General features: G+C 42.6%; 1 protein-coding gene across 1 annotated transcript in view; it reads left to right on the top strand.

Moving 5' to 3' along the window:
* Positions 1 to 978: 978 nt before the first annotated feature.
* The window catches only part of LOC142210010 (uncharacterized), a 99,331-nt gene continuing 79,757 nt past the window's right edge, over positions 979 to 20,552 (top strand). Inside the window, exons 1-4 of the mRNA XM_075279041.1 lie at positions 979 to 1,072; positions 1,197 to 1,343; positions 1,718 to 1,801; positions 4,258 to 4,389. Of these exons, the coding sequence (XP_075135142.1) occupies positions 979 to 1,072; positions 1,197 to 1,343; positions 1,718 to 1,801; positions 4,258 to 4,389 (457 nt within the window). The remainder of the gene's footprint in view (positions 1,073 to 1,196; positions 1,344 to 1,717; positions 1,802 to 4,257; positions 4,390 to 20,552) is intronic.

Raw genomic sequence — 20,552 nt, 5'->3', positions numbered from 1 at the left:
CGCAAACTAACATTGCAAAGAACAGGAAATTCTAGAACCTTATACTCATAAACCAGTACCAGAAATGACCCATTGTAAGGATAAAATCACTACATATGTCTGGTTTACTGAAAACAAAGTACAATGAAAGACAGCAGGTAATACATTGGAATAAAATGCCCCATATTCTAAATCTTAGCACAGACATTATTATATTTAGGGAAGTTGTTATTAAGGTACCGGGGTAGTTTCGGGGTCTGGTGCATGAGGTCGACCAAAGATCTTTTTGCCATATGAGATAGATATAACTAATAATAACCTTTACTTATATAGTACTAACATATTAGGTGGCACTTTACAATTCATTGAGTACATTTACAGACAATACCAGATACTACAACATGAAAAACTAATGATAGGAACAAGGGAACAGAATTGGTGTATGTGGTGGTGAGGGGATTAAACAACTTTGCTTTGGGGTCCAGGGACATCAGTTATGTGTTATATACTGAATATTTAATTTTTATCTGATATCAATAATCATATATTGTATAATAGCTGAATATGTAGGATATATATATATATATATATATATATATATATATATATACTGCACAATGGATATTAAATCGATATGTATATCTATGGTAGACAATACTCCCCTGTACCAAGACCAGGAAGACATCAATTATAACGATGAACCAGACGTCTTTGGCAGCAGTGACAACACCCCCCTAAGACGTAAAAAGCGTTCTGCAAACATGTCTGGGAAATCAATGGGCTCGAGTAAGTTGATTCTAATCATTGGCAATATGGATCTTGTTGATAACGTGACAAGTGGTTGGTAAACATTTTGGCCAAGTTTAACAACATCAGCAACATCTTAAAGTGAAAACTCCCATTTGTACATTATGTTTAAATCTTATCCTAGGCAACATTGCTGCTGGCATTTCTGTAGGAGGAGGAAGTTTGGGTCTTGAAAGTAGCAAGAAGGTGATGATGAGCAGCAGCAGCAGCAGCAGTAGTGACGTAAAATCGTCTGTTGGAAAAGACACTACGATTATTGGCAACCTTCCCAACCAACTGCCAAAAGGTAATTTGTATATAAAATACAATGTCCTCCTTAAATATTACAGTCAATAAATCTATTCATTATACAGAAGGATCAACATATTATGCAGAATATTTAGGACACCTTGTATGTGTTTAATTTTCAGCCGACGTTAAAGTCAATGCAAGTCTCCAAGTAGGTGGAAGTACTGGTCTTGGCGTTCAAGGTGGTGTCGGAATAAAGGAATATGATGAAGAGGAGAAGAGGATTCAAGCTGAACTTAGAAAGATATCTGAACAGAAACAAAGTTCTGGTAAGTTAAATCACATTAATAGAAATATTCTGAACAATATTCTGAATAATGTAATGTTAGAGCCTACAAGAAATGTGATAACATGGTCTAAATCCATGCCATAGTCCTGTAGATATTAATCTTAATAAGATGACCATAGAACTCAATAAGCTATTTGTATAATGCACGGACAGCCACGTCCTGCACAAGACTTCCTCTATTAATTCAGAATATCCTAAGTGATGGGTTTCCTAAACCAATTCAAGAAGTTACAGACTTTGTTTAGACAGCAGTAAAACGCATCAACAAAACATGTTGTTTTCCTCCCAACAGAATAGAAATTATTATTATTATTATTATTATTATCCTGTGACATTAATGATTTGATATTGTAGCTGGCGTATCTGTAGCTGTAGCTGAAAGGGGAGGAAAGATCATTCAACAAGAAGCGACATCTGGGGAGAAGAAAGAAAACTCTGGTAAATTCACATATAGAAAATATAATAAGCTAGAAATCTATGCTATGGTTCTCGGAAGGGAAGTTCATTGTTCTCTCTTGGCTGATAAAGCCCAGAAAAGTCAGTAGATGGCAATATACCAACTTCTGACAAGCAAAGGATCATGGAATGTGGAGGTCCGGTTTGTCAACTCATGGCAGGTTCTTCTATTGTTGATAGTGTTGTCTGCTTTTTAAAAAACCTTTTAGCTAAAAGGTGCGAAAACACAAGCTGATTGTCCAACTTCTACAACAGCTAGGGATCAGCTGTAACCTGCAGGAGAGTGCTTATGAATGGCCAATTATTATTATTATTATTGTTCCATAATAGAAGTTTATGACATATCTACAGGATATTTCATAAATGTCTGATAGGTGAACGTCATACTTTTGTGGATCCACACCTATCTTTAAAACTAACCCCCCAAACCCTTTCCCAGCTCCCCCTTGCCCTGCTGGCAGCCAAACCATGGCCGTCAGTGATAGTTGGGTTTACAGAAACAGCCAAACTTTCTATGGGAATTACAGAAGCTGTATAAATTTGTGAATTTAAGTAAACCTGACCTCCGCTATCAGTGTGGCTTGAGTTATAGCTTGACCTGGGTGAGCTGGGGTGGGGGTTGGCGCAAAAGATTAATGATTAATGTGTGGGTCCCAGATGTGGTACCTTCATGTGGAAGACATTTGTGGCATACTTTGAGAAGCATCTATCAAACAGAAGAGGTATTGTCCAAAGCATATGTCTATTTAATTGTTGGAAGTGAAAGGTTATTTACTTAGGACTGGCAGACTTCTAAAATTAAGTGAAAACATTGAAAAATATATTATATATTATGATTTTTTTTTACCTAATTATAATATAATTTTTTTTGGAACTTTGCAGACAGTGAGCAGAAGCTGTTATAGTTTAGATTCAGTTAGGATTTAACTAACATAGATGCAAAGGATATTATAGTGTATCACCATTCTGTCGTATCATAAGTCATACACCTGTGTCCCCTTGGCCCTAAGAACATGTTGCCATTACCAGGCAGATTTTTTTATGTTATAGAACCCAAACTATTCTCAAGTAAGGACAGTTATACTTACTTTGTAATCTAGGCAGAAGTTCAATAAGTCAAGCATTTACAGTAACATGACGTGGGTAGGGGAGCTTAAGGGTTAAAGATTGTACAGTCTTCTGATTTATATATAAAAATATAATACTCTAAGCACAAATGCCAAACAATGTTCTGGATACTCTAGGAAGAAATATTGCTCTATGTTGACAGTCAATGGTTTACAGTTATCCTATATATACTATAGCAGAAACTATTAAAGTAGTAGTTATAACATCTGCTTTGGAAACCACCAGCTATGAAGTCCCATCTCAAGTCAGTAGTGAGGCGCAGTTCATGATCTCAATAATTTATGTGTGAAAATTATTCACATGGAGACCAGAAAGTTGGATACAACAATTCAGCAGATGGTGTAAAAGCCAAAACAATTCTGATCTTTAATTGCCTTTAATTCACTTCCTGCTGTCTATGGGGGTGTGGGATCTCTTTTCATGGTTGTTGCATTACGGTTACGGTTATTGGCTATTAAGAACCGGAGTTCACCATTAGGGCACGGGGAACTGCAGTTATTACTGCATATAGACAGGTTAGGGCATTGTTTCCTTGTTTCCTTCAACGTAAATCTTTAGACTCCTGACGAACTTGTACTACATGCAAGGGAAACACATTGAGTTCTCTTTATTTGTTAGATTATGGAGTCCTATTCCACCAAGAGTTCTGCTGGTATTCTGGGTCCTTGTTATAGGGACATTACTGTAGCCTTAATTCCCACTTGATGGAGATCGGTAATTTGACCGATATGGCCGATATGGCTCTTTAGTGAGGAAAAGAGCTGCTGAGAATACGGGGATACGTTGTGTTATTAGTCCGCATCCATTAGTTCCCTGTGAACTCAATACCACGGTGTGTTTCTCCCTAGCTGTTGTTGGTTTGTTACAGATGGGGTTTCCTTGCGTTACCAGTGAGGTTTTGGGTGAATAAGTGTCCCTTTCTGGTATGCTTCATTGTGGGGGATCATTTTGATCCTAAAATTGGCAGATATGGATGGTCTACATCAACTTTAGTGTGAACACGCACCAGGAGCTAAGAGTGCATAACCATTATACTGTTTTCCCTGTACAAAGAAGTGGGGTTTTATCTTTGTCCCTATGCCTTTTTTAGGCTTAAGCCAATTATCAAACATTTGTGAATGTGAATTTATTTTAATTTAATAGGACTGAATAAAAGTTATGTTTTAGACATATCAATGTCTTACACAAGAAAGACTTTGTAATATACATTCAGTTCCCAAGATCTTATATCCTGTAATTTTATATAGTTTATAGGATTTCATTCACAACATGTTTCTTCTTTCTTCTTTATTATCTTATTGATCTGAAAGATGGCATTCAGCTGGGTAACTTACAGTTAGGGGGTTCCCTTGGTCACCAAAGTGGGCAGACAATACACATATCTGGACAACAAGAAATTCAGGGTGGCTTTGAGAAATCAACTGTGGAAAACCGGGGAAAAAGTAAGTTTTTGGAGCCGTCAATTAAATAAAGCATAGAATATTTGTATATAAGAAATATTAGTGCACATAATGTATAGTTTCATTATTGTATACACATATATAGAGAGAATTAATTTATTTCTGTCCTTAGTATACTAAAAAATAATTGTAAAATAATTGACCAATTTATGAACTTTTAAAATTATGTATCAATTAATAATCAGCAAATTGGGAATGGGGCTTAATGAAGCAATACGTGTATCAGTATAAGAACTATACCTGAAACAGTTCATCAGGCTACTAGGGGGAAGGAGTCTTACTTGGGTAACTCCCAGCAAGCTGCATCACTATGGCATAAATAGAAAGTTAAAGGGGTTTTTCCCACAAATTTAACCATCTTTAAATTAGTAGCTAATTAAAAGTTGAAAACTAATGGATATACAAATAATGAAATCTATTGTAAAGTTTTAAAGATTTTCTATAATAAGCTTAGTGGTGACAGTCTTTTGTCTTAATTGGTTGCCAATTAATATGACTATGAATGTGGGAACTTGGTATGGTCTGTGACTTACCAGAACTGGAGCCAGGATTCCTTTATAGTTGCTATATTATATGTAGTCTCCCAGATGATCTATTCGCAATAAGGAACTCATGGCTGACAAGTGTCAGAACATAGAAAGTTCCTGCATTTATGTCGGACCCATTGGCTGCTAGGAACCTATCTATTCAATTTCCAGCTCTCTAAGGCAAACAAAGCCAACATTATGTTAAATAGAAAATGACACGTATGTCTATGGAAAAGCCGATGGTAAGCAGAGGATCCCACAGCGTTTTAAAGATCCTAAAAAGTGGATGGAATTGTAGAAAAACCTCCACTGTACAATAGTGGTCCATGAGTGAAGACCCCAATAACTCACTAGTAATGGTGATAACTCTAAAACCTGTTGTGGTGATGAAACCTATAAAAATAACTTGCTGTGGTTAAGGGAAATGATTCCAATGTTTCTTCATTTATACAGACATTATTGACTTGAACGGAGGCAAAACACTACTCTCCGACCTTAATGTGGGGGGCGCACATGGCCAACAATCTGAAAGCATTAAGATTGGTAATAGTGGGGAACTAAATGGAAAAGGTGAAATTAATGGTGGACTTGAAATAACAAGTAATCTTAATAAGGAAGGAGGAAAACGTAAGTTATTTTACCTGGTAGATTGGACATATCTAAATACCCTGTCAGGTGGAGGGATATTGTTATATAAAATACTGCATGCTGTATAGTGTGAGAAGTTTGCTATTGAGAGTTTAATCCTTGTTTTGAGAAAATATAAGGATAGTTACATGGTCAAACAAATGGTAGGATGTTGGGCATGATACATAGAACTAAGGAATATAGCCTATATACTCAACTTATTCTGTGGTGGAGGGAAGGTTTTTCATACAGGTAAGTGATATAATGGAAATGCTTTGTGTATTCAAGCAGAAATGATTAATTTTAAAGGTGTAAAAATAGAAGTTCCCATCCTAAAGGTGGGGGAAACCTTAGTGACCAAGCAAGAAAAAAATGGCAGAGAGAATTGGGGAGACAAAAACTTTTTAAAATTAATGAAAAATGAGGAATTTCTGGTGGATTAGAAATAACAAGTAAGCTTAAACGGATACTATTATTAGAATCCCATTTTTAACTAAGCCCACCTTGGAATAGACTTAAGAAAGTCTGTTCTTCCCTTACCATCAGAATTCTTCTCCGTGCTACCATTCGGTAGATATCTCGGTTTTCATCGTTATGCTAATTAGTCTCCAGACAGCGCAGGGGGCATTTCCCCATGCTCTGCCTCTTCTCTTGCGTCACTGTCAGATCTTCATCCAAAAGCGCCAACAGCGCATGTCCATCAGGCATGGACATGGCAATGGCCAATGGACATGGACAGTTGGCGCTTATGGATGAAAACTCAACAGTGACGTGGGTGAAGAGGCGGAGGCAAAGAAGAAGATGGAGGCGGCGCTGGAGAGTTTTCAAGCAGCATAGGGGACGTCCCTGTTTTGTTTGAGTCTTTGTTTCTTCATTCAAACTAATTTTATTGTTCAGAATGAAGGCAAAATAGAATTACCCAACAGATTTTACCAAAATTCAGTTTGGTAATGATGAAGAGACAAAGACTTTTGAAATAAATGGAAAATATAAACTGAAGGATAGACTTGGGTAATCAGGAGTTCAGGATGAGGGAATATAATAGAGATTACAGACATAGCGTATTTATTTATTTTGCTATGGTAGAGAAAAATCATTTTTGGTGGGAAGGGGCTGATTGTTAAAATAGCAATAAAAATCTTCTTTCAATTAAAGAAAAATAATTGATTTGGTGGTCAAACTGTAAAAAGTGAGCTTGGTAATGGTCTGGGGACAAGGTCCTTTGACATTAATGGAAAGTATGAAATTCAAAGTGGATTTTAAATTAACTGGTAATCTTAAAGGGGTTGGCCACTTTCAGACCAATATTGAGAGACAAGTGGTATTACTTCTGCCTTCTCCTCTATTCAATACACTGGTCTGAATCATGGAGGCCGGCCCATTTCTTCAACTTTTAGTAGACACATGACCACCAGATGTTTTTAAGTGTAAGCAGAGCTGCTGATTCATATCAGTACAACTCAGCCAGTGGGTATTGTTGCCACAGAAGCTTGAAGATGCCCACGTATAGAAAATTATACAATAAAAAAAGCAAATGTCCCTCAGGGATCCCTTATGACCTCATGGAATTCATTTTTACGACAGTTATTAATATTATTTTACTTTCTAGTAGTTTATCCCAAAAACTATAAAAGAAGAAAATCCCTGTAAGGTCGGGGCCCCATGTGGCAAAATCCCAGTGTTTCACAGTCCCTGCAAAGTGGATGGGATTCTAGCAAAAAATCTCCAGTACAATAGTGGTTCATGGATGAAAACCCCGAATAATTTGCTAGAAATTATGATAACTCTAAAACCTTCAAAAATAACTTGCTGTGGTTGAGGGAAATGATTTCAAGGAGAGATAATTTTCTGTAATGTAAGATAAAAGCTTTGTTTCTTCATTTATACAGACATTATTGACTTGAGTGGAAGCAAAACACTACTCTCCAACATTAATGTGGGGGGCGCACATGGCCAACAATCTGAAAGCATTAAGATTGGAAATAGTGGGGAACTAAATGGAAAAGGTGAAATTAATGGTGGACTTGAAATAACAAGTAATCTTAATAAGGAAGGAGGAAAACGTAAGTTATGTTACTTGGTAGATTGGACAGGTGGAGGGATAGTGTCACATAAAACACTGCATGCTGTATGGTGTGAGAAGTTTGCTATTGAAAGTTTACTCTTTATTTTGAGAATATATAAGGATGGGTACTTGGTCAAACAAATGGAAAAATAGAGATTGTTAATGGTAGGATGTTGGGCATGATACATAGAACCAAGGAATATTGCCTAAATGTTCAACTTATTCTGTGGTGAAGGGAAGGTTTTTAATTTTTTTTTTTTTTACAGGTAACTGTATTTGTGATATAAAGGAATGCTTTTTGTATTCATTTAAGCAGAAATCCTACTAATATTATAAATGTGAAAGTTTGTGTGTTTGGTTGTTTGTTCGTTGATCACACAGTTGAATGGATTTGGATGAAATTTGGCACATAGATAATTTGTAACCTCGATTAACACATAGGCTACTTTTTATCCCGGTAAATGACATGGATTAGCAACTGGTATGAATTTATGTTCATAAACTATGTTACACTGTTTGCACTTTGTGCTGATAGCCAGGTGTTATCTCTCTATGTAAACACAAATATAATTGTTAGGGAATTGCTAGGACGACAATTTCCCAGTAGCTGCTGATGAACCCTGGAGGAAGGGGCACAAGAGACAGTGAGCCCTGGTCTTAAACCCTCCACTGTCTCTACCTGCTTGCCAATCCAATCCTATGTAATAGGTGACAACTAGATAACAAAACCCTTCCTAAATATGTGACACACAAAACGTGGACAAGACAAACAACAACAAGGGAGGTCAGCTAGGCAGGGTTCGGTAACAGTCGAGCAATGCAGAGACAAAATCGAAATCCAAGAATTTGGTCTGAAAGTGGCCAACCCCTTTAAGATTACCTATTTTTTAAAGTCCACTTTAAATTTCATGCTCTCCATTAATGTCAAAGGACCTTGTCCCCAGACCATTACCAAGCTCACTTTTTACAGTTGGACCACCAAATAAATTATTCTTGTTTAATCGAAAGAAGATTTTAATTGGTGTTTTAAGAACCAGCCCCTTCCTACCAAAAATGAAAGACCTTGGTGACCAAACAAGAAAAATTGAGGGAGGGAATTGGGGAGACAAGTTGTTTTTTTAATTTATGGAAAACAAGAAAGTCATGGTGGATTACAAATAAGTTATCTGAGGCAGAAAACAAGATGGAGGCGGCGCTGGACAGTTTTCAAGCAGCATAGGGGACGCCCCCAGAGTTGTTTGAGTCTTTGTTGCTTCATTCAAACTAATTTTATTGTTCTGAATGAAGGCAAAATAGAATTACCCAACAGATAATACCAAAATTCAGTTTGGTAATGATGAAGAGGCAAAGACTTTTGAAATTAATTAAAAATATAAACTGAAGGATAGATTTGGGTAATCAGGAGTTCAGGGTGAGGGAATATAATAGAGATTACAGACATAGTGTATTTATTCCACTATGGTAGAGAAAAATCATTTTTGGTGGGAAGGGGCTGGTTCTTAAAACACCAATTAAAATCTTCTTTCAATTAAACAAAAATAATTGATTTGGTGGTCCAACTGTAAAAAGTAAGCTTGGTAATGGTCTGGGGACAAGGTCCTTTGACATTAATAGAAAGCATGGAATTTAAAGTGGATTTTAAAATAATAAGTAATCGTAAAGGGGTTGGCCACTTTCAGACCAATATTGTGAGACAAATGTTACTTCTGCCTTCTACTTTATTCAATAAACTGGTCTGAATCATAGAGACTGGCCCAATTCTGCAACTTTTAGTAGACACATGACCACCAGATGTTTTTAGGTGTAAGCAGAGCTGCTGATTCATATCAGTACAACTCAGCCAGTGGGTATTGTTGCCACAGAAGCTTGAAGATACCCAAGTTATAGTAGAATATGATACAATAAAAAAGCAAATATCAACTCAGGGATCCCTTATGACCTCATGGAAGACATATTATATATAAAAAAAAAAAAACATCCACACAAATGTCAAACCATGTTATGTATCAAAACAGCCAAAACACAACTGGGAATTAGGGTTGAGCCGATCTTGAGATTTCTGGATCGATTTCAAAATCCGATTTCCGATCATTTTCCAGCCGATCCTTATCGCGATCGTGAAATTTGCTCGATCGCCGATCGGGATCCGATCTTTTCCGATCCCGATCCTCAACCGTAGTCAATGCTTCTCTATGGGAAATGTCACTTGAGGGTTGGGCCGATCTTGAAATAATCTACGACCTCAACCCCGCTGGAGAAGATAGGGTTGGAATTCCAATCAAGATTGTGAAATTTACTCAATCGCCGATCGGAATCCGATCTTTTCCGATCCCAATCGCTCAACTCTACTGGGAATTCATTTTTACCATGGTTATTAATATTATTTTACTTTCTAGTAGTTTATCCCTAATAAAACTGTGAAAGACAAAAATTCCTGTAAAGGTCGGGGCCCCCTTGTGACAAAATCCCAGTGTTTCACAGTCCCTGCACAGTGGATGGGATTCTAGCAAAACACCAGTGGCACAATAATGGTTCATGAATGAAGAACCCCAATAATTCCCTAGAAATGATGATAACTCTAAAACCTTCAAAACAACTTGCTGTGGTTGAGGGAAATGATTTAAAGGAGAGATCATTTTTAGTAGTGTAAGATAAAAGCTTTGTTTCTTCATTTATACAGACATTATTGACTTGAGTGGAAGCAAAACACTACTCTCCAACCTTAATGTGGGGAGCACACATGGCCAACAGTCTCAAAGCATTAAGATTGGTAATAGTGGGGAACTAAATGGAAAAGGTGGAATTAATGGTGGACTTGAAATAACAAGTAATCTTAATAAGGAAGGAGGAAAACGTAAGTTATTTTACTTGGTAAATTGGACATATATAAATACCCTGTCAGGTGGAGGGATATTGTTATATAAAATACTGCATGCTGTATAGTGTGAGAAGTTTGGTATTGAAAGTTTAATCTTTGTTTTGGGAATATGTAAGGATGGTTACTTGGAAAAGCAAATGGAGAAATAGAGATTGTTAATGGTAGGATGTTGGGCATGATGCATAGAACTAATGAATATTTTCTAAATGCTCAACTTGTTCAGTGGTGGAGGGAAGGGTTATTTACAGGTAACTGTATTGATGATATAAGGGAAATGCTTTGTGTATTTATTTAAGAAGAAATAATTAATAGAGATGAGCGAACAGTGTTCTATCGAACTCATGTTCGATCGGATATTAGGCTGTTCGGCATGTTCGAATCGAATCGAACACCGCGTGGTAAAGTGCGCCATTACTCGATTCCCCTCCCACCTTCCCTGGCGCCTTTTTTGCTCCAATAACAGCGCAGGGTAGGTGGGACAGGAACTACGACACCGGTGACGTTGAAAAAAGTAGGCAAAACCCATTGGCTGCCGAAAACATGTGACCTCTAATTTAAAAGAACAGCGACGCCCAGCTTCGCGTCATTCTGAGCTTGCAATTCACCGGGGATGGAGGTTTCCGTCCAGTTAGCTAGGGGTTAGATTCTGGGTAGGCAGGGACAGGCTAGGATAGGAAGGAGAAGACAACCAACAGCTCTTATAAGAGCTAAATTCCAGGGAGAAGCTTGTCAGTGTAACGTGGCACTGACGGCTCAATCGCCGCAACCCAGCTTTCCGCGGATCCTGAATGGAATACACTGACAGTGTATTCCCGTATACCCCATATATACACCCCAAATCCCCGTTCCAACGGTGTGCCCCCCCACCTTCACCTCAGAAATACCCTGCAAGTCCCCTAGCAATAGAATTGGGGCTATATACACCCACTATTTTTGCTACTGCCATATAGTGCCATTGTCTCACTGGGAATTCAAAGAATATATTGGGCTTACATATAACTTCAATTCCAGGGAGAAGCTTGTCAGTGTAACGTGGCACTGACGGGCTCAATCGCCGCAACCCAGCTTTCCCAGGATCCTGAATGGAACACACTGACAGTGTATTCCCGTATACCCCATATATACACCCCAAATCCCCGTTCCAATGATGTGCCCCCCCACCTTCACCTCAGAAATACCCTGCAAGTCCCCTAGCAATAGAATTGGGGCTATATACACCCACTATTTTTGCTACTGGTATATAGTGCCATTGTCTGACTGGGAATTCAAAGAATATATTGGGGTTACGTGCACCCACAATTTTTGCTACTGGTATATAGTGCCATTGTCTCACTGGGAATGCAAAGAATATATTGGGCTTACGTGCACCCACAATTTTTGCTACTGGTATATAGTGCCATTGTCTGACTGGGAATTCAAAGAATATATTGGGGTTACAAATACCCTCATTTCTTGCTACTGCCATATAGTGCCAGTTTCTGACTGGTAATTCAAAGAATATATTGGGGTTATAAATACCCTCATTTCTTGCTACTGGTATATAGTGCCATTGTCTGACTGGGAATTCAAAGAATATATTGGGGTTATAAATACCCTCATTTCTTGCTACTGGTATATAGTGCCATTGTCTGACTGGGAATTCAAAGAATATATTGGGGTTACAAATACCCTCATTTCTTGCTACTGCCATATAGTGCCAGTTTCTGACTGGTAATTCAAAGAATATATTGGGGTTACGTGCACCCACAATTTTTGCTACTGGTATATAGTGCCATTGTCTGACTGGGAATTCAAAGAATATATTGGGCTTACAAATACCCTCATTTCTTGCTACTGGTATATAGTGCCATTGTCTGACTGGGAATTCCAAGAATATATTGGGGTTACAAATACCCTCATTTCTTGCTACTGCCATATAGTGCCAGTTTCTGACTGGTAATTCAAAGAATATATTGGGGTTACGTGCACCCATAATTTTTGCTACTGGTATATAGTGCCAATTTCTAACTGGGAATTCAAAATGCGCAAGGCTCCCGGAAAGGGACGTGGACGAGGCCGTGGGCGAGGTCGGGGGAATGGTTCTGGGGAGCAAGGTAGCAGTGAAGCCACAGGGCGTCCCGTGCCTACTCCTGTGGGGCAGCAAGCATTGCGCCACTCCACAGTGCCAGGGTTGCTTGCCACATTAACTAAACTGCAGGGTACAAACCTTAGTAGGCCCGAGAACCAGGAACAGGTCTTGCAATGGCTGTCAGAGAACGCTTACAGCACATTGTCCAGCAGCCAGTCAGACTCTGCCTCCTCTCTTCCTATTACCCAACAGTCTTGTCCTCCTTCCTCCCAAAATTCCCAAGCTTCACAGAACAATAACCCCAACTGTCCCTGCTCCCCAGAGCTGTTCTCCGCTCCTTTCATTGTCCCTCAACCTGCCTCTCCACGTCACGATTCCACGAACCTAACAGAGGAGCATCTGTGTCCAGATGCTCAAACACTAGAGTCTCCTCCATCTCCGTTCGATTTGGTGGTGGATGACCAGCAACCCACCCTCATCGACGATGATGTGACGCAGTTGCCGTCAGGGCATCCAGTTGACCGGCGCATTGTGCGGGAGGAGGAGATGAGACAGGAGTTGGAAGAGGAAGTGGTGGATGATGAGGACACTGACCCGACCTGGACAGGGGGGATGTCAAGCGGGGAAAGTAGTGTGGATGTTGAGGCAGGTGCAGCACCAAAAAGGGTAGCTAGAGGCAGAGGTCAGCAGCTTAGGCGAAGCCAGGCCACACCCGGAATCTCCCAAGATGTTCCAGTTCGTACCCAGCCCCGAAAAACTCCCACCTCGAGGGCACGTTTCTCGAAGGTGTGGAGTTTTTTCAAGGAATGCGCCGAGGACAGATATAGTGTTGTCTGCACAATTTGCCTCTCGAAATTGATTAGGGGCTCTGAGAAGAGCAACCTGTCCACCACTTCAATGCGCCATCATTTGGAATCCAAGCACTGGAATCAGTGGCAGGCAGCAACGGCAGGACAAAGGCCGCCTGCCGTTCACGCCACTGCCACTGCCTCTGTCTCTGCCACTGCCACTGCTGACTGTGCTGGCGATGCACTCCAGAGGACGAGCCAGGACACCACTTCATCTGCCTCCGCCACTTTGTTGACTTCTCCCTCATCCTCCCCTGTTCCTGTCTTATCTCCTTCTCCTGCACCATCAAAGGCACCATCAGGCGCTTCTTTACAACAACCCACCATCTCTCAGACATTGGAGCGGCGGCAGAAATACACTGCTAACCACCCACACGCGCAAGCCTTGAACGCCAACATCGCTAAACTGCTGGCCCAGGAGATGTTGGCGTTCCGGCTTGTTGAAACTCCCGCCTTCCTGGACCTGATGGCAACTGCGGCACCTCGCTATGCCGTCCCTAGCCATCACTACTTCTCCCGGTGTGCCGTCCCCGCCTTGCACCAGCACGTGTCACTCAACATCAGGCGGGCCCTTAGTTCCGCGCTTTGCACAAAGGTCCACTTGACCACCGACGCGTGGACAAGTGCATGCGGACAGGGACGCTACATTTCACTGACGGCACACTGGGTGAATGTAGTTGAGGCTGGGACTGCTTTCCAAACTGGCCCGGTGTACCTCGTCTCCCCGCCTAACATTCCTGGCAGGGACACGAGAAGAACACCCCCCTCCTCCTCCTCCTCTACCGCCTCCTCCTCCGCCACCGCCTCCTCCTCCGCCACCGCCTCCTCCTCCGCTGTTAGATTGACCCCAGCTACGAGTTGGAAACGTTGCAGCACTGGCGTTGGTAGACGTCAGCAGGCTGTGCTGAAGCTGATCAGCTTGGGGGACAGACAGCACACTGCCTCCGAGGTGAGGGATGCCCTCCTCGATGAGACGGCAATATGGTTTGAGCCGCTGCACCTGGGCCCAGGCATGGTCGTTTGTGATAACGGCTGGAACCTGGTAGCAGCTCTGGAGCTTGCCGGACTCCAACATGTTCCATGCCTGGCCCACGTCTTCAACCTAGTGGTGCAACGTTTCCTAAAGAGCTACCCCAATGTTCCAGAGCTACTGGTGAAAGTGCGGCGCATGTGCGCCCACTTTCGCAAGTCGACAGTAGCCGCTGCTAGCTTAAAATCTCTCCAGCAACGCCTGCATGTGCCACAACACCGGCTTTTGTGCGACGTCCCCACACGCTGGAACTCAACGTTTCAGATGTTGAATAGAGTGGTTGAGCAGCAGAGACCTTTGATGGAATACCAGCTACAAAACCCTAGGGTGCCACAAAGTCAGCTGCCTCAGTTTCACATCCATGAGTGGCCATGGATGAGAGACCTTTGTGACATCCTACGGGTCTTTGAGGAGTCCACAAGGAGGGTGAGCTCTGAGGATGCGATGGTGAGCCTTACAATCCCGCTCTTGTGTGTTCTGAGAGAATCCCTGATTGACATCAGGGATAACTCAGATCACGCAGAGGAGTTAGGGATAGCATCCGATCCGTCACAGCTGGAGAGTAGGTCCACACATCTGTCCGCTTCACTGCGTTTAATGGAGGAGGAGGAGGAGGAGGAGGAGGAGGAAGAAGAGTTGTCCGATGATGTGATGGTGATACAGGAGGCTTCCGGGCAACTTCGAATCGTCCCATTGTTGCAGCGCGGATGGGTAGACATGGAGGATGAGGAGGAAATGGAGATTGAACTTTCCGGTGGGGCCAGAGGAGTCATGCCAACTAACACTGTGGCAGACATGGCTGAGTTCATGTTGGGGTGCTTTACAACCGACAAGCGTATTGTCAAAATCATGGAGGACAACCAGTACTGGATCTTTGCTATCCTTGACCCCCGGTATAAAAACAACATCTCCTCTTTTATTCCGGTAGAGGGGAGGGCCAATCGCATCAATGCTTGCCACAGGCAATTGGTGCAGAATATGATGGAGATGTTTCCAGCATGTGACGTTGGCGGCAGGGAGGGCAGTTCCTCCAGTAGGCAACCAAGTTCTCACCGGTCCACACAAACGAGGGGCACACTGTCTAAGGTCTGGGACACCTTGATGGCACCCCCTCGCCAAAGTGCCGCCACGGAGGGTCCTAGTGTCACCAGGCGTGAGAAGTATAGGCGCATGTTGCGGGAATACCTTTCCGACCACAGCCCTGTCCTCTCCGACCCCTCTGCGCCCTACACGTATTGGGTGTCGAAGTTGGACCTGTGGCTTGAACTTGCCCTATATGCCTTGGAGGTGCTGTCCTGTCCTGCCGCCAGCGTCCTATCTGAGAGGGTGTTCAGTGCAGCCGGTGGCATCATCACTGACAAGCGCACCCGTCTGTCAGCTGAGAGTGCCGACCGGCTCACTTTGATAAAAATGAACCACCACTGGATAGAGCCTTCATTTTTGTGCCCACCTGTGTAAAGCACCCCAACATGAAACTCCATGTCTGTACTCAACCTCTCCAATTCCTCCGCATCCTCATACTCATCCACCATAAGCGTTGCACAATTCTGCTAATACTAGGCTCCCTCCACCCTGATTTCCCCCAACTCTGCTGGTTAGAGGCTCCCTCCACCCTGATTTCCACCAACTCTGCTGGTTAGAGACTCCCTCCACCCTGATTTCCCACAACTCTGCTGGTTAGAGGCTCCCTCCACCCTGATTTCCACCAACTCTGCTGGTTAGAGGCTCCCTCCACCATGAATTGGTCCAAACTGGGCTGTTTAGAGGCTCCCTCCACCATGAATTGGTCCAAACTGGGGTTTTTAGAGGCTCCCTCCACCATGAATTGGTCCAAACTGGGCTGTTTAGAGGCTCCCTCCACCATGAATTGGTCCAAACTGGGGTTTTTAGAGGCTCCCTCCACCATGAATTGGTCCAAACTGGGCTGGTTAGAGGTTCCCTCCACCATGAATTTGCCCAGACTGGGCTGTTTAGAGGCTCCCTCCACCATGAATTTGCCCAAACTGGGCTGTTTAGAGGCTCCCTCCACCATGAATTGGTCCAAACTGGGGTTTTTAGAGGCTCCCTCCACCATGAATTGGTCCAAACTGGGCTGTTTATAGGCTCCCTCCACCATGAATTGGTCCAAACTGGGGTTTTTAGAGGCTCCCTCCACCATGAATTGGTCTAAACTGGGCTGGTTAGAGGCTCCCTCCACCATGAATTTGCCCAAACTGGGCTGTTTAGAGGCTCCCTCCACCATGAATTTGCCCAAACTGGGCTGTTTAGAGGCTCCCTCCACCATGAATTGGTCCAAACTGGGGTTTTTAGAGGCTCCCTCCACCATGAATTGGTCCAAACTGGGCTGTTTATAGGCTCCCTCCACCATGAATTGGTCCAAACTGGGGTTTTTAGAGGCTCCCTCCACCATGAATTGGTCCAAACTGGGGTTTTTAGAGGCTCCCTCCACCATGAATTTGCCCAAACTGGGCTGTTTAGAGGCTCCCTCCACCATGAATTTGCCCAAACTGAGCTGTTTAGAGGCTCCCTCCACCATGAATTGGTCCAAACTGGGGTTTTTAGAGGCTCCCTCCACCATGAATTGGTCCAAACTGGGGGGTTTTAGAGGCTCCCTCCACCATGAATTTGCCCAAACTGGGCTGTTTAGAGGCTCCCTCCATCATGAATTGGTCCAAACTGGGGTTTTTAGAGGCTCCCTCCACCATGAATTGGTCCAAACTGGGCTGTTTAGAGGCTCCCTCCACCATGAATTGGTCCAAACTGGGGTTTTTAGAGGCTCCCTCCACCATGAATTGGTCCAAACTGGGCTGGTTAGAGGCTCCCTCCACCATGAATTGGTCCAAACTGGGGTTTTTAGAGGCTCCCTCCACCATGAATTGGTCCAAACTGGGCTGTTTAGAGGCTCCCTCCACCATGAATTGGTCCAAACTGGGGTTTTTAGAGGCTCCCTCCACCATGAATTGGTCCAAACTGGGCTGTTTAGAGGCTCCCTCCACCATGAATTGGTCCAAACTGGGGTTTTTAGAGGCTCCCTCCACCATGAATTGGTCCAAACTGGGCTGGTTAGAGGTTCCCTCCACCATGAATTTGCCCAGACTGGGCTGTTTAGAGGCTCCCTCCACCATGAATTTGCCCAAACTGGGCTGTTTAGAGGCTCCCTCCACCATGAATTGGTCCAAACTGGGGTTTTTAGAGGCTCCCTCCACCATGAATTGGTCCAAACTGGGCTGTTTATAGGCTCCCTCCACCATGAATTGGTCCAAACTGGGGTTTTTAGAGGCTCCCTCCACCATGAATTGGTCTAAACTGGGCTGGTTAGAGGCTCCCTCCACCATGAATTTGCCCAAACTGGGCTGTTTAGAGGCTCCCTCCACCATGAATTTGCCCAAACTGGGCTGTTTAGAGGCTCCCTCCACCATGAATTGGTCCAAACTGGGGTTTTTAGAGGCTCCCTCCACCATGAATTGGTCCAAACTGGGCTGTTTATAGGCTCCCTCCACCATGAATTGGTCCAAACTGGGGTTTTTAGAGGCTCCCTCCACCATGAATTGGTCCAAACTGGGGTTTTTAGAGGCTCCCTCCACCATGAATTTGCCCAAACTGGGCTGTTTAGAGGCTCCCTCCACCATGAATTTGCCCAAACTGAGCTGTTTAGAGGCTCCCTCCACCATGAATTTGCCCAAACTGGGCTGTTTAGAGGCTCCCTCCACCATGAATTGGTCCAAACTGGGGGGTTTTAGAGGCTCCCTCCACCATGAATTTGCCCAAACTGGGCTGTTTAGAGGCTCCCTCCATCATGAATTGGTCCAAACTGGGGTTTTTAGAGGCTCCCTCCACCATGAATTGGTCCAAACTGGGGTTTTTAGAGGCTCCCTCCACCATGAATTGGTCCAAACTGGGGTTTTTAGAGGCTCCCTCCACCATGAATTTGCCCAAACTGGGCTGTTTAGAGGCTCCCTCCACCATGAATTTGCCCAAACTGGGCTGTTTAGAGGCTCCCTCCACCATGAATTGGTCCAAACTGGGGTTTTTAGAGGCTCCCTCCACCATGAATTGGTCCAAACTGGGGGTTTTTAGAGGCTCCCTCCACCATGAATTTGCCCAAACTGGGCTGTTTAGAGGCTCCCTCCATCATGAATTGGTCCAAACTGGGGTTTTTAGAGGCTCCCTCCACCATGAATTGGTCCAAACTGGGGTTTTTAGAGGCTCCCTCCACCATGAATTTGCCCAAACTCTGCTGGTTAGAGGCTCAATCCACCCTGATTTTCAAAACAAATGTTGGTGCCAACCTCAACTTACTACAAGGGCCAAATTCACTGCTGGTGACAAACTCTCCTCACTGCAAGTGCCAAATACACATGTTTCAAGGTGTTTTCCTACTGTCAGAGAGGTGGTATTGAGTGTGTAAAGTGTGTAGTTGTTAGGCTGTGATGTTGGGGTAATAGAGGGTCTTTGGTGTGTTAGATGCCCCCAGACATGCTTCCCCTGCTGTCCCAGTGTCATTCCAGAGGTGTTGGCATCATTTCCTGGGGTGTCATAGTGGACTTGGTGACCCTCCAGACACGGATTTGGGTTTCCCCCTTAACGAGTATCTGTTCCCCATAGACTATAATGGGGTTCGAAACCCGTTCGAACACACGAACATTGAGCGGCTGTTCGAATCGAATTTCGAACCTCGAACATTTTAGTGTTCGCTCATCTCTAATAATTAATATTAAAGGTGTAAAAATAGAAGTTCTCATCCTAAATGTGGTGGAAACTTTGATGACCAAACAAGAAAAATTGAGGGAGGGAATTGGGGAGACAAGTTTTTTTTTTTTAATTTATGGAAAACGAGAAAGTCATGGTAGATTAGAAATAACTATTTAACTGAAAACAAGATGGAGGCGGCTCTGGAGAGTTTTCAAGCAGCATAGGGGACGCCCCCAGAGTTTTTTGAGTCTTTGTTGCTTCATTCAAACTAATTTTATTGTTCAGAATGAAGGCAATATAGAATTACCCAACAGATTTTACCAAAATTCAGTTTGGTAATGATGAAGAGGCAAAGACTTTTGAAATTAATTAAAAATATAAACTGAAGGATAGATTTGGGTAATCAGGAGTTCAGGATGAGGGAATATAATAGAGATTACAGACATAGTGTATTTATTTATTCCACTATGGTAGAGAAAAATCATTTTTGGTGGGAAGGGGCTGGTTCTTAAAACACCAATTAAAATTTTCTTTCAATTAAACAAAAATAATTGATTTGGTGGTCCAACTGTAAAAAGTAAGCTTGATAATGGTCTGGGGATAAGGTCCTTTGACATTAATAAAAAGCATGACATTTAAAGTGGATTTTAAAATAAGTAATCTTAAAGGGGTTGGCCACTTTCAGACCAATATTGAGAGACAAATGTTATTACTTCTGCCTTATAATTTATTCAATACACTGGTCTGAATCATAGAGACTGGCCCAATTCTGCAACTTTTAGTAGACACATGACTACCAGATGTTTTTAGGTGTAAGCAGAGCTGCTGATTCATATCAGTAACACTCAGCCAGTGGGTATTGTTGCCACAGAAGCTTGAAGATACCCAATTTATAGTAGAAAATGATACAATAAAAAAGCAAATGTCCCTCAGGAATCTCTTATGACCTCATGGAAGACATATTGTGTATTGCATCTTGAGATTTCTGGATCGATTTCAAAATCCAATTTCTGATAATTTTCCAGCCGATCCTGATTGCGATCGTGAAATTTGCTCGATCGCCGATCGGGATCCGATCTTTTCCGATCCCGATCCTCAACCGTAGTCAATGCTTCTCTATGGGAAATGTCGCTTGAGAGTTGGGCCAATCTTGAAATTATCTTCGACCTCGACCCTGCTGCAGAGATAGGGTTGGAATTCGAATCACGATTGTGAAATTTACTCAATCGCCGATCAGAATCTGATCTTTTCCGATCTCAATAGCTCCACCCTACTGGGAATTCATTTTTACCATGGTTATTAATATTATTTTACTTTCTAGTAGTTTATCCCTAATAAAACTGTGAAAGACCAAAATTCCTGTAAGGTCGGGGCCCACTTCTGACAAAATCCCAGTGTTTCACAGTCCCT

Source organism: Leptodactylus fuscus, chromosome 6 (genome assembly GCF_031893055.1).
Source record: "Leptodactylus fuscus isolate aLepFus1 chromosome 6, aLepFus1.hap2, whole genome shotgun sequence".
Classification (NCBI taxonomy): domain Eukaryota; kingdom Metazoa; phylum Chordata; class Amphibia; order Anura; family Leptodactylidae; genus Leptodactylus; species Leptodactylus fuscus.
This window is presented reverse-complemented; position numbering and strand designations above follow the sequence as displayed.